Source organism: Peromyscus californicus, unplaced genomic scaffold (genome assembly GCF_007827085.1).
Source record: "Peromyscus californicus insignis strain IS unplaced genomic scaffold, ASM782708v3 Scaffold_14__1_contigs__length_90479793_seg_2, whole genome shotgun sequence".
NCBI lineage: Eukaryota > Metazoa > Chordata > Mammalia > Rodentia > Cricetidae > Peromyscus > Peromyscus californicus.
Window position 1 is genome coordinate 76,324,785 of NW_026294436.1, and position 14,468 is coordinate 76,339,252.

General features: G+C 40.1%; 1 protein-coding gene across 1 annotated transcript in view; it reads right to left on the reverse strand.

The window, feature by feature from the left end:
• Ppp2r5a (protein phosphatase 2 regulatory subunit B'alpha) overlaps nucleotides 1-14,468 on the reverse strand; it is a 49,062-nt gene that overhangs the window by 21,899 nt on the left and 12,695 nt on the right. Inside the window, exon 2 of the mRNA XM_052738015.1 lies at nucleotides 366-562. Coding sequence (XP_052593975.1) covers nucleotides 366-562 — 197 coding nt within the window. The remainder of the gene's footprint in view (nucleotides 1-365; nucleotides 563-14,468) is intronic.

A 14,468-nucleotide genomic window follows, 5' to 3' on the forward strand; every position in this document is an offset into this window, starting at 1 on the left:
CAAGATCTGAACTATCTAATATGGTAGCCAAGAGCCACTATAACATACTAATTTCTCCAGCTCCTAAAATCAATGGCCACATCAATGAAATAGATAATCTTTCAAATGGGTTTTTCTTTTTTGGAAACAGAATCTCACTATGTAGCCCTGACTGTCCTGGAACTCACTCTGTAGAACAGGCTGACCTTGAACTCAGAGACCCAACTGCTTCTGCCTCTCGTGTGCTGAGATGAATGGCTTGCTTCACCACACCTAGTCCCAGTGCAAAATTTCTAAGAATATCCTTTTGGGTATGTTAGTTACTATACATACACCTCAGATCCTTGAGCTTACATAATCTGAGGAATAGAAATCTAGAGGCTTACCATTTTTACTATATCAGAATACGCTGATTCAACAATTACACCACGATTAGTTGAAACATACTCAACCAGTTCATTCAGCGTTGCTCTTTTAATTTCTTTGCTCTTCAAGTCTGAAACAGAGTCCATGAAATCAAACAGTATACAGCACTGCTGTAGCTTCTGGCAGAAAAGCTCTTGTTGTTCATTTGAAGTGGCATCTATAAATAGAAAGAGAAAAGCTCTGAATAAACCAACCTCAACATCACTTTTGTATTTTTTAAATATAATTTTGTAGAAGGCACTTGCATGCGTACAATCCTCTAAGTGACTAAGGTAAATCCATGTATCTATAATCCCATCATGGAGGAATTTATACTGGGCTGTTTTTATTGCCCACAACCAATCACTGAATATTATTCATTCTAACTTGCGATCACCTCAATTATTTTGGCTGCTCATCATCCCTCATCTAGATTTCAATGAGAACATGCTAATTATTCATAACTAAGTATTTATTCATTCTGATTTATTATCTAAGCTACTTAAAAAGTTAAAGCTTTCCTAAAAGAATCAATACTATCATACTCAGTAAAATCCTCATTAACTTAGAAAATGAAGCCTCTGTATTGTTATCAAAGTGCAGCTGCATACACCAAGTCACCTTTCAACACAGCCCATCATGCCTCCCCATCCTGGTGGAACCATAGCCCCTGGGGCTCCTGAAGAGCACATGCTGCTCCCCAAGTCCAGAATGCCCATCTCTCCACATTACTATCATGGAGACTCTAGAATGCCCATCTCCCCACATTACTATCTATCATGGAGACTCCAGAATGCCCATCTCCCCACATTACTATTGTGGAGACTCCAGAATGCCCATCTCCCCACATTACTATCTATTATGGAGACTCCAGAATGCCCATCTCCCCACATTACTATCTATTGTGGAGACTCCAGAATGCCCATCTCCCCACATTACTATCATGGAGACTCCAGAATGCCCATCTCCCCACATTACTATCTATTGTGGAGACTCCAGAATGCCCATCTCCCCACATTACTATCTATTGTGGAGACTCCAGAATGCCCATCTCCCCACATTACTATTATGGAGACTCCAGAATGCCCATCTCCCCACATTACTATCTATCATGGAGACTCCAGAATGCCCATCTCCCCACATTACTATCTATCATGGAGACTCCAGAATGCCCATCTCTCCACATTACTATCTATTGTGGAGACTCCAGAATGCCCATCTCTCCACATTACTATCTATTGTGGAGACTCCAGAATGCCCATCTCCCCACATTACTATCTATTGTGGAGACTCCAGAATGCCCATCTCCCCACATTACTATTATGGAGACTCCAGAATGCCCATCTCCCCACATTACTATCTATCATGGAGACTCCAGAATGCCCATCTCCCCACATTACTATCTATCATGGAGACTCCAGAATGCCCATCTCTCCACATTACTATCTATTGTGGAGACTCCAGAATGCCCATCTCCCCACATTACTATCTATTGTGGAGACTCCAGAATGCCCATCTCTCCACATTACTATCATGGAGACTCCAGAATGCCCATCTCCCCACATTACTATCTATTGTGGAGACTCTACCCACTAGTTCCATCTTGGCCGAAGTCCTTAATCATGGGTCTCCCTAACAGAACCGAAACTAAACTGGCTGGTTAATCCACCTTTTCTGAAGTAGTTTAGGTTTAAATCTCTGCTGCAGTAGTTTTTCTATCACATGGCAATTATATCTTGTTGTTTTTAATGATCCTAATCTATGAAGTCCCCCAAAGCAGGAACCAAGTGTTATCTTATTATGCCTACTGTTTTCTCTCTCCCCTCTAATGCCCAGCATAGAGCCTGGTGCATAAAAGGCACTTAATAAATATTTGCCTTTTACTTGTTACAAAAACAAGGAACATTACATTGATCCTAACAAATACATTACATCTTTTTGTTCTTAGCATAAAAAAAATACATTTAAACTCTGGACATTCAAATCTGTCAACAGGGACCTTCCAGTTGCTCACTTGTCAAAGTCTCTTGAACTACTGAGATTAAATTTCTAAGATCATATATCTAAAACCTGATATTTAGGTTCATAATATGTAAAATTATTTCTCCATCCAAAACCAATGCCTATTTTATATAAAGATATGAAAAAGATCTTCAAAAAGATTAAAACCTCACCACGGGTATCTCCATTTTGTGTCCCCATGTGTGGGTGTGCGTGTGTGTGTTTGAGTGCACATGTGGTTGACATCAGATGTCTTTCTCAATCAACTTCTTGTTTTGAGTCAGGATCTTTCACTGAGCCTGGAACTTGCCAATTTGCCCAGCTGTCTGTCAGTGAGCTCCAGGGACCTCCTGTCTCTGTGTTCTCAGCACTGGGACTATACAGGTGCCTGGCTTCTGTGGGTGGGTACTGGACATTCAACTCAGGTTCTCATGACTTCACAGCCCATCTTGAACCATCTCCCCAGCCCCCTATCCATTTTTACTGTAGCAAAGTGTAAATGTTATAAATTCAGGAGTGAATGATGAAAATTAAAAAATAAATTCTGAATCTGCTATAACAGGCATTTGTGCCACTATGCTACTAAAGGCTTTGTTTCTACATTCACGAATAATACACGCACTGTTCTGTTCCAGAACCAGCAATGGGCCTCTGTTGGCATAAAGCTGAAGTTTCCACCTAAGACTAGTAGTATTCAGAATTCATGGAAAGCTGATGGACAGTAAATGTTTTTACCACCTTTTATGGAATCTCGGGAGGCAGAGCCAGGTGGATCTCTGTGAGTTCAAGGCCAGACTGGTTTACAGAGCGAGATCCAGGACAGGCACCAAAACTACATGGAGAAACCTTGTCTTGAAAAACAAAAAACAAAAACATTGCAGCCCTTTATACATAAAGGCTATCTGTGCTCTGGAATAAGACTTTATTATACTGTGGTAAAAAACGAAGCAGATCTGACACACACAGCCACACAGCCAGCAGTCAGCCCTACTACCCTTGCTCCTTCCCAAACATCAGGTGTTCAGCAGCAGAACCTGGTCCATCTCTGCTAAGTCAATGATGTCTGAATGGCCTCTTTCTTAAATCTTTTGGAGTTTTTGGCCCTTAAAGTCAAATGGTTAATTTCATTAATAAATGACATTTCCTAAGACTGGTACCAAGTTCATTAGTTTAAAAAGCTAGAAGATAAGACATCTTTGCTTTCTGTAAACTAACAATGGTAAGCTTTTTGGAATAATTATTTTTATATATCCACTCAAGAATATGAAGTCATTCTAAGAACCCGTTCTCAACTCACAGAAAATCCCCATCATTCTCTCAGTTACTCATTTATTTTCATATCCTTCAAATATAGATTTATCTTTACTAAATATATCTTTATTACATCTTAGTCTTTTGTGTGTATGTGGTACTGGGGACTAAACACAAGGCATCACAAATGCTAGGCTCTATCACTGAGCTATGTTCCAGCCCTTGTACTGCATCTTTAATATAATTAGATTCCATTATAATGATGATCTGAGGATAATTAGTGCCATCTTCAGAGGCTGACTCAGTTTTAACAGTATTAAAATATTTTCTGAGCTTTTTCTCCTTAATGCTGAAATGAACACAAATTGGTGCCTTTTCCCACTTCTACATATAATCACCATCTATAAGCAAGTCTTGGTCACTGGTCAATCTCCCACTTCCACATGTGAAACTAGTTTTCTTCTTACTCTATAAATGACATGTCTCCCATTCAAAACCTTAGCCAGGAGCAGTGGCTCACTCCTTTAATCCCTGGAGGGAAAGGCAAGAGAATTTCTAAGAGTTAGAGGCCAGCCTGGTCTACATAGTGAATTCCAGGCCAGCCAGGACACACAGTGAGACCTGTCTCAAAAACAACAACAAAGCTGGGCAGTAGTGGCATATGCCTTTAATCCCAGCACTTGGGAGGCAGAAGCAGCAGATCTCTGTGAGTTCGAGGCCAGCCTGGGCTACAGAGTGAGTTCTAGGAAAGACGCCAAAGCTACACAGAGAAACCCTGTCTCGAAAACAAAACAAAACAAAACAACAACAAAAAACAAAACAACAACAACAACAAAGCCCATGCCCTGATGCTACAATATAATAAGAAAGTGGTAGGAAAATGGTTTGCATTCATAAGAAACTAGTTTCAATTCTGATCCCTTCCAATGCTAGAGACACAATGCAGCTTCAGGAAACCCCAAGTATTTGTATCAACCATATCCTAAGCCACAGACTATTTGCACTTGCTCAGTCATTCCAAATTTAATTATCCTAAGGAACTGAGGATTTGTTGGGATATTTAAATAAAATCTTCTTGCACTGATGCTATTTATCTATTTCAAGTAGTGTTACGGTTTGAAAATGCAATGTTCCCCACAAGCCCATGAGGTGAACCTTTGGTTGCCAGGTGGGTCTACCTGGAGGAAATGGGTCACTGGGGTCATGCCACTTCCGCCACAATAATGTGCTGCCCAAGAGCATGCAGCAAACAAACAAACAAACAAAAACCACCTTCCTCCTTTATTTGTATCAGGTATTTTTGTCAGAGCAATGAGAAAATGAACACACTGGTGGATATTAATCTCTTTGAAACATGTAAATGAACCATGAGTGTGTAGGGGAAGAATATTTAAAGTACAGGTTTGAGTCTGAACTGTCCTCTCAGGCTCATGTGGCCCATAGCTGCTGACACTGTTTCTGGGGCTGAGGAGCCTTTGGAATATGGAGCTTAGACGGCAGAGGTAGGTGACTAGGGGTAGGCTTTTATAGAAATTACAGTACTTCTTATAGAAGTTATAGCACTTCTGGCTCCAGCCTGCATTCTCGCATCCTGCCTGCCCTATGCAAATGAGCATCTGCAGCCACATGCCCCCACTGCTGTGCCTTCCTGGCTGATGAGACTGCAACTCTCTGAAACTGTGAGCCACACTAACATTTCCTCCCCTGTTTCTGTCAGACAAAATTGTCAGAGATGAGGAAAGTTTATATTAGTGATCTCCATTTAAATGATAAAATGAAATCAATCCTACATAAACCTACATAAACCTGCAGTAGTATTTTGATCTCCCTAAGAATTTACCAAGGCGTAATTCAGCACATTCAACAGTTTCAGTGCCTTAAGGTTTTTATGTTGCCCAGGGAAGAGTATTATATAATGACTTGTACTATCAAACTGTACTCATCTTCAGTAACATCCTCAGAGTTAAGGCTCCACCCCCCCCCACCAAGACAAGGTTTGTTGGTATAGCCTCAGCTGTCCTGGAACTTGCTCTGTAGACCAGACTGACCTAGAACTCAGAGATCTGCCTCCCTCTGCCTCCCAAGTGCTGAGATTAAAGGTGAACACCACCATGCCCATGTGGAATGAGTTTTTAAATGCATTTAACTTTTCCATTTTATTATGACTGAAATTTGATTTCTCTAAAGACTTTACCACTGTTTAAAAAAAAAAATCACTGTGACAAGCAGGTGGGAAAGAAACAGCTCTGAGGAAATGAGGCATTTATTTCCTCTTTGGAGATTTATTAGCACACCTTCAAAAACTCCCCAAAGCCCTGTTGGGTGTTTGTTTTATAAACTCTTCAGGGTTTTTGCCCTAAATACCTAACTTGAAGATGTACCTGGCTCATATAAAAGCTGCATCCTCAGACAGGCCAGTTAGCTCTAACTCCTGTGGTGTGACCTATCTAAGCTTCCTCAGATACGGTAATCAGGTTTACTAGAAAGGAAATCTAGAGGTCTACCAAAAGACAAGCAAGACCTTTGTACAGAAAATCAAGACACAGTGGGCATGGTGGTACACACCTTTAGTCTTAGCATGCAGGAAGCAAAAGCAGGCTGATCTCTGTGAATCTGAGGCCAGCATGGTCTACAAAGAGAAATCCTGTCTCAAAAAGCCAGGAAAAAAAGAAAAAGAAAATCATGACACTTCTTTCATCAAATAAATGGAGATTATAACATATTCAATATCTTCCCCAATAAGACTATGTAAAGAATGTAATTTGGATCAAAATCTTGACATGATGTTCTGAGAACCTGAAAAGTTGACCTAAAGAACCTGAAAGTTTATCTAGACCATCAGTTCTCAACCTGTGGATTATGACCTCTTTGGTTGTTCAATGACTCTTTCACAGGGGTCACCTAAGACCATCAAAAACAGATATTTATATTACGATTCATAGAAGTAGCAAAATAACACTTATGAAGTAGCTACGAAAACAATTTTACGGTTGGGGGTCACCACAACACGAAGAACTGTATTAAGGGGTGGCAGTGTTAGGAAGCTGAGGAGCCAAGAACTGCCTCTTCTACTTTCATGTCCCATGTATCCAATGTGCACCTGATTAGCCTCCTTTTACCCCATGTTTAAAATCTTTCTCCCCTTTCATCTCTTCTAGTTCCATGAATCAATCAATCAATCAATATCTTTGTCTCTTTGTCTCTCTATATCTCTGTTAAATCTAGGTTCTGCATAAGAGAAAACAAGTGGTTACTGACCTCCTGACACTAGCTTATTTCTCTCAATTCTTTCCAATTTTATTTATTCTTCTGTATACGCATGGCTTCACTTTCACTTTATAGCTGTGTGATGGCTAATCTTGGTTGTCAACTTGAATCCATTAAAACCCAAGTAAGTAGCTGGACCCACCTGTGAAGGATTTTTCTTGATTAGATCATTTGAGGTCAAAAGACCACCCTAAATCCAGGCCACCCCTTCAGGTGACAATGCACACAAAAGGACATGGAAGAAGGAAGCTTTTGCTTTTTGCCTGCTTGCCCTCCCTCTCGCTGGCAAGTTCTCTATTCTGCCGAGGCATTCCTTTGCTAGTTTAGAACTTACTTCTTTGGGACTCCAACATGGGCTAAAAATCAGCCTTGTGGACTGAACAACTACCAGATTCTTGGCCTTTCCTTCAGGAGACAACCATTGTTGGACTGAGCCACAGCCTATAAGCCACTCCAATAAACTCCCTTTCAATACAGATTCATTCTATCAATTCTGTTCTTCTAGAGCACCCCCATTCAAGGTGAATAAAATTCCACTGTGTGCATGTACTACATTCTTTGACAGACATCTAGGCTGGTTTCATTGTTTGAGCTATTGTGAATAGTGTAGCAGCAGGAGACATGGGTGTGCAAGCTATCTCTGTGATATGCTGATTTAATCGTCCTTTGGGTACACCAAGAGTGGAATAGCTGGGTCATAGGGTAGCTCTATTTTTAGTTATCTGAGAAACTTCCACACTAATTTCCATAGTGCAGCACACAAGTCTACCTTCCCACCAGCAGTGAATAGGACCCCTTTCCCCACAGCCTTGCTAGCATTTGCTGTCATTTGTTTTCTTGAGAGCCATCTTGCAGGGGTGAGAATGGGCTCTCAAAAGTTCTAATTTGCATTTCCTGATGGCTAACGATATTGAGAACTTTTAAAGTACTACTGGCCATTTTATTTCTTCTACTGAGAACTATGTATTTGGCTTTTAGTCCATTTACTCACTGGCTGATTTCGGCGGTTAATTTTTACAGCTCTCTTTATCTATTTGGACAACTCTCTGGTCTGACAACAGATGGTCAAGATTCACTTCTCCCTGTCCAGTAAGCTGTCTCCTCACTCTGGGATTGTTTCCTTTGCTATGCAGAAGCTTAATTTCATGTCATTACAATTTTGCCAATCTCAGGATTATCCTGGGCTATTGGAATCCTTTCCAGGAAGTCCTTGCCTGTGACGTATGGTGAAGTGCTTTACTCCCAGCAGTTTCAAAATCAAGACTTAACTAACTTAAGGCCTTGGATCCACCCTGAGTTGATTACACCACATGGTGGTCTATATGTATCAGGTCCCATTCTTCTACATGTGAAATCCAGTTTTTCTGGCACTGTTAAGGAGGCGATCTTTTCTTCCATCTTTATTCTTTACATCTTTGTCAAAAACTAAGGGTAGTCATGTTCTACACTAGACTCGGCAAAAGGCCAAGAAATGATTGTTGGTCATTTTTTAAATTAAAAAAAAAAACAGCTTTACATCCCTTGCATGAACCTTACATGATCAATATATATTATTCTACCTATATATTTTAGAATTCAATCTGCCAATATTTTATTAAAGATTTTTCAATTTATGTTCATAGACACTGCTCTGTAATTTACTTTCTAGTAATGTTTTTCCTTAGTTCAGACTCAACCAAATAACATATACCTATTAAAATTTTGGTTCTTCTTGTGTCATTTTTAGAAAGCTGTTTACATCAAAGAATCTTCCCATATCTTTTAAGATTTCAAATAAGTGCATAATTTTGTACCTGAAAGGTATGACATCCTAGATAAAAGGTACTAATTATTACTATAAAACAAGTTAAAATTATAATCAAGTCAGAGGCCAACTTCCGGCAAGACAAGGGTAAGAACTCCTCAGACCTACCTGCTTCCCCCAAAGTTCAGTTTAAAAGAACCATTTAGCCAAATATGATGGTACATACCTTGAGAGGCAGAGGCAGGAAGATCACCAAAAGTTCAAGGCCTAGTCTACATATAGAGATCCAGGATAGTCAGGGATATAGAGCAAGATCTTTTTTCAAAATAAATCAGGTTTTAAGGTAATAAAACACCATTTAAAGACTCTATGAATAGACCCAAGGGCAAACAGCAAGTGAGGAAACACCTAACTAAGAATATCTATGAAAACTCAGGGGAACTAGCTCAGTGGGAAAGCACTCATCTAATATGAACAAGGCCTCAGATTTGAGGCCCAGTCCACAAATAATTTATGACAATTCAGTAAGCAGAATCTTGTAGCATGAATCTTAAAAGGTCTTATTAATGAAAACAAACCTGAAGCCAGGTATTGGGGTGAATGCTGAAATATCAGAGAAGCAGAACAAGTCACAGCTAACCTCACCTCGCCAACTTCTCAGTTTATCCTGTTTCCTCAAACTGGAAGCCTCTGTGTCCTCATCCAAATGGATCTCAGCTGACTGCTGCTAAAAGCCTAAAAGTTTAACCAGCTCTAGTTCCTGGTCCTCATGCCTTAAATACCTTTCTGCTTTCTGTTATAACTTCCTGGGATTAAAGGCGTGAGTCACCATGCCTGGCTGTTTCCAGTGTGGCCTTGAAATCACAGAGATTCAGACAGATCTCCGCCTCTGGAATGCTAGGATTAAAGGCACATGCTACTACCACTGCCTAAACTCTATGTTTAATATTATGGTTGTTCTGTTCTCTGACCCCCAGATAAGTTTATTGGGGTGCACAATATATCAACCACAGAATCTGAACTAAGATGGCTCCCTTTGCTCAGCAAGGCAGGAACTCTCCTCAAAGAACAAGCGGCTCCCTCTACTTCAAGCTCCCTGGCAGGCATCTTCAGGTGAGGAATAGAAACTTCTATCCTGCTGTAGAGGCTCAGTTCTAACCAAATCCAGCAGAGAGGTGAGGGTTCCTTTCTTACACCACTCATACCACAGAGACTGTACTTTTGGGCAGCATCACTAAGAATTCATGTCTCCAGTCATCCTACCCTTGGCCCTTTATGCAAGCTAAAAAGACCTTAGACCATCATCTACAAGGTACCCTTAATACAGTTAGCTCTTCTTTCCCAAAGGATCCTTCAGTTTACAGGGGCTCTCAGAAATAGCAGGGCTATGACAGAAGGGAATGATAGAAGTTTCTAGATTCACTGAGGACACAAGATAGTCCTAAGCCAATTCATTTTCAGGAGAGATCTCTAAAAGGGGGTAGCTTGGAGGAATCTTTTTCTTTCTTTCTTTCTTCTTTTCTTTTCTTTTTTTGTTTGTTTGTCTTTTCGAGACAAGTTTTCTTTGTGTAGCTTTGCGCCTTTCCTGGAACTCACTCTGTAGCCCAAGCTGGCCTCGAACTCACAGAGATCCGCCTGCCTCTGCCTCCCCAGTGTTGGGATCAAAGGCATGGGCCACCACCGCTGGCTTGGAGGAGCTTTTTACATAAGAACAAGATCACTGACCTAAATCCCTTAAAGCCTGAACTGAATTTGCTTAGATCAGCTGTGACCTATAGCATTGCTAAAAACTGAGCAGTCAGGTGGAAAAGAGTGGGACTGGAAGAGGTGGGTTCATTGTCAGAAGAGAACTCTACCAAAACTACTGTCTCCTAGACAACTGTGAGAACAACCAAAGCAATGCCTCTCTGAGGAACACAATCAGAGGCCGAAAATACCCGTATCGGTGGAGAAGTGGGGAGACCTCACCCAGCCACTAAGCAAACAAGTAAGCAATGATAACAACTCCAGCAACTGAGGCCAGTACCCAATACATACTTTAAATGCCATGTTCACACCCTTCCTACTTCCAAACTCTCCCTCTGTCTGGAAAAGTATAGCCCACAGGTTAACAAGAAGGAAAAAAAGTAGTAATAAGGGAACAGCATAACTTAATTGCTTGTGAGAGTACACAATCAATTTAACAGAATGTGATTTTCAAGTAGCCATTATTCAAAGGAAAACCATGGTTAAAGAAGAAAAGCATCATGACAATGTCATGTCACATAGAGAATAAAGAGGAAAAAATACCAATAAAAATAAATGGAAAATACAGACTTGAGAAGTCTAACAAAATGAAAAATTCATTAAAGGGACTCATCAGAAACTGAAAGACGTATCTAGAGATAAATTCCAATCCTAACAAACATGAACAAGGGCTAGAGAGATGGTTCCAAAGTTTTGAGTACTGTCTGTTCTTATAGAGGACCTGGGTTTGAGTTCCAGCACCCACATGGTGATTTATAACCATCTATTACTCCTGCTCCAGGGAATCCAATGCTCTCTTTTAACCAAACACACACATGGTACACATATACATAGAAACAGGCAAAACATTCACATATAAAATAAAACAAATAAATCTTAATTTTTAAAAATGGGAGAAAATGCACAGAGCTATAGAATACTATCATTATATTAAAATATTCATAATGGAAGTACCAAAAGGAGAGATAAAAGGAGCAGAAGAAAACATTTGAAGAAACAGTGACAAACGTTTTGCAAATGTATTAATAGTTCTAACCTAGTACATCCAAGGAGCTCACTGAACTCCAAGAAGGACCAATTCAGACCAGTGAGACTGCTCATCCATGAAGGTGCTTGTCGCCAAGCTAGAATCCACACGGTGGAAGGAGAGAACAGACTTCTAAAAGTTGTCCTCTGACCTCCACATGCACTCTGTGGTACACAGGCATCCATAAACTGCCAGTGTGCACAAACAAACGATAAATGTACACTGAAAACCCCAAAGGAAGGGTAAAATCAAGGAGAGCCATAAACTGCCAGTGTGCACAAACAACAAATAAATGTACACTGAAAACCCCAAAGGGAGGGTAAAAAATCAAGGAGAGCCATAAACTGCAGACCCAGTGCAGTGAAAGTACTTAAAATTAAACAAGGACAAAAATCTTGAAAATGCCAAGATAAAAAGTTATTTACAGGAGCTGAGATTGATAGTTGAATTAGAGGCCAGAATACAGAATCACACATTCAAAATCTCAAAGAAAAAACACTGGATCAAAAATGCTATACCCAACAAAGCTATTTTTTAAAAAGACAGTAAAAATAAAGGTATTACCAAATAAAAAACTGAGTGATGGAAATATTCTAAAGCTGACTCTAAAGGTGGCACACATCTGTGAATATATTAAAACCTACTCAACTGTGGAAATGGTGTCAATCTTAGTCTTTTTTTGAGGTAGTCTCATGAACCTCTCTGTGCTTGTGGATGGGTGTGGTGATCCACTGGCTATCAGGGCTCCTGCTGATAGCTTTATGGGATGGACCCATGAGGATAATAACCTCAAAGAATCTGTATGTGGAATCTTCACCAGCCTAGTAGGAATTCAGAACTCTCAAAGCCCCACAGTGGCATCCACCTCTCCTCAGCAACAGACTGAAGGAGCTAAGTGAATCCTGTATATGACATAACCTTGTTTGGTTCTGTATCTCAGCCTACGAATTTGATCTGGTCTGGTGGGGTGGGGAGCCCTGTGCAGCACAGAGAGCTGGCGGTATTGACAGCAGTAAACCCTCAGAAGAAAGTGCATCACACCAGCCTGCTTCTCCTTCCATAGCTCCTAGATGTGTTTGTATGCACTCATCTTGGCCCACTAAATGGCTGCTGCCAGGGGAAAGGGAACACTGATACTTGAATAGCCTATCTTAAAGCTCTCTTCCTCTTCTTCATCATCTTCCTTACAGTCAGTGTGAGAAATCCAGCTACAATCAAGCTATTTCAAGTTTTTCATTTGTTAGGCTGTGTTTAATAACAAATATTTGAAAGGGCAGGCATAATTTGTAATAAGATAATTTTATAAACCGTATCTCCAGTTACTGCTGCTCATTTATTTGAAATCTAAACTAACATCTCATATAGGATTCATGCTACAAATTATAGAACAAGCACAGTATCATAGCAACCCAGCACCGTCATTCAGTGGCATGCTGAGGGTGTGGTCCAGAATTCTAATTTAAGAGACTGATACAGGATATAGGACATGTAGCTTTTTTGGCAATATCTGAAAACATTAAAACTAAGAGCCTGATCTAGCTTTTATCTGAAACTAGAAATCAGGCTCTAGCAAAGGAGCAAGGGAAATGCTTGTATTTATTAACAAATGACTCAGCACTACGACTTAGTTAAGAGTCTGTGATTTCATTACAACTGAAAATAGTGAGAAAGATGTACAGACATCACACTTCAGGAAACTTTAACATGCACACTATCAGTCTATATATTTTAATATATAAGTGTATATAAGTAAAAACCACTGGCATACTGTCCAAACCTTACAACAGTTTTAATTACCATTCAAATATAAGTGTATCTGTACCTATTGTTATAGAAGCATACTAATTAGTTTTTATTCCAAAAAATTAACTGTAAGCTGGGTAAGGTGGCACATGACTATAATCTCAATATTTTGAAGGCTCGAGCAGGAGAACTGAGAGAGCTCCAGGCTATCCTGGGCTACATAACCCAATCAAGAAAGGGAGGGAAGGAAGAGGAAGGAGGGAGGGAAGTTAATTACATATTACCTTTTGAATGTCAAGTATCACTTCCCAGAAAGCATCAAGAACAAGAAACACAGGTGAGCTACTGGATACATGACATAGCCCTGTGGCTGTAGAAACCAACAAGCTCACTGCTGACAACTGTCTCTTGGGAGAATAAATGGAAAACTTGTGTCTCCTTAATCTCATTTGACTATGAACCTGCTACTCACAAAACAGGAGTAGGAGAGACTTTTAAGGACCAAGAAAAATTTAAGTATGATCTTTACAAATGAAGAGAAAGACTAAGGCAGCCCATAGTTCTCTTACTTCAATGGATGTGAGGAAATCTATCTCATGCTGATACCTACACAACTCTTAAGAAACACCTGCTACTGTGTTCAGAGAGTGTTACCTTCTTTTCCAGGGGTTCAAATCTACATCAGCACCACAGCTCTACACCCACTCCACTTCCTTCTACCATCACAGACTGGCTCTGGGGTGATGGCTGAGAGTAGACACCTAAGGATATTTAATCAAGTTTCTGGGAAAATGATGGATTTAACTGAACTCTTTCAATAGATCTATGTATAAACTCCTAAAACAAGACTCTCAGAAATAGTACTCATAGTAGTTACTGCTTCCCATTCAATCCTCAACACTACAAAAAATTAAAAGATTAAAAAGAAACTATTTCTGACCCAGAGAGAGAGTTCATCAGGTAAAGACACTTGCTCAGCCTGACAACCTGAGTTGGATCCCCAGAACTAACACAGTAGAAGGACCAACTCTCACAAGCTGCCCTTCGACCTCCATATGTGTTCCAAGGCATGCCTGTGTGAGTGCCCATATATGCATACAAATATATAAATAAGTAAATAAAAATGTAAAAAAGAAACTTCCTTTTAGATGGTGTAATTTATTTATTTATTTGAGACTGAGTATGAGCTCTCAGGGTGTGGGGTGGGGGTGAGAATCAGAGGGCAACTCCCAATGCAGGGCATCAGGCTTGGCATCAAGCTCTTTTTGCCTGCTGAACCTTCTCAACAGCCCTCGTTATGTGGAA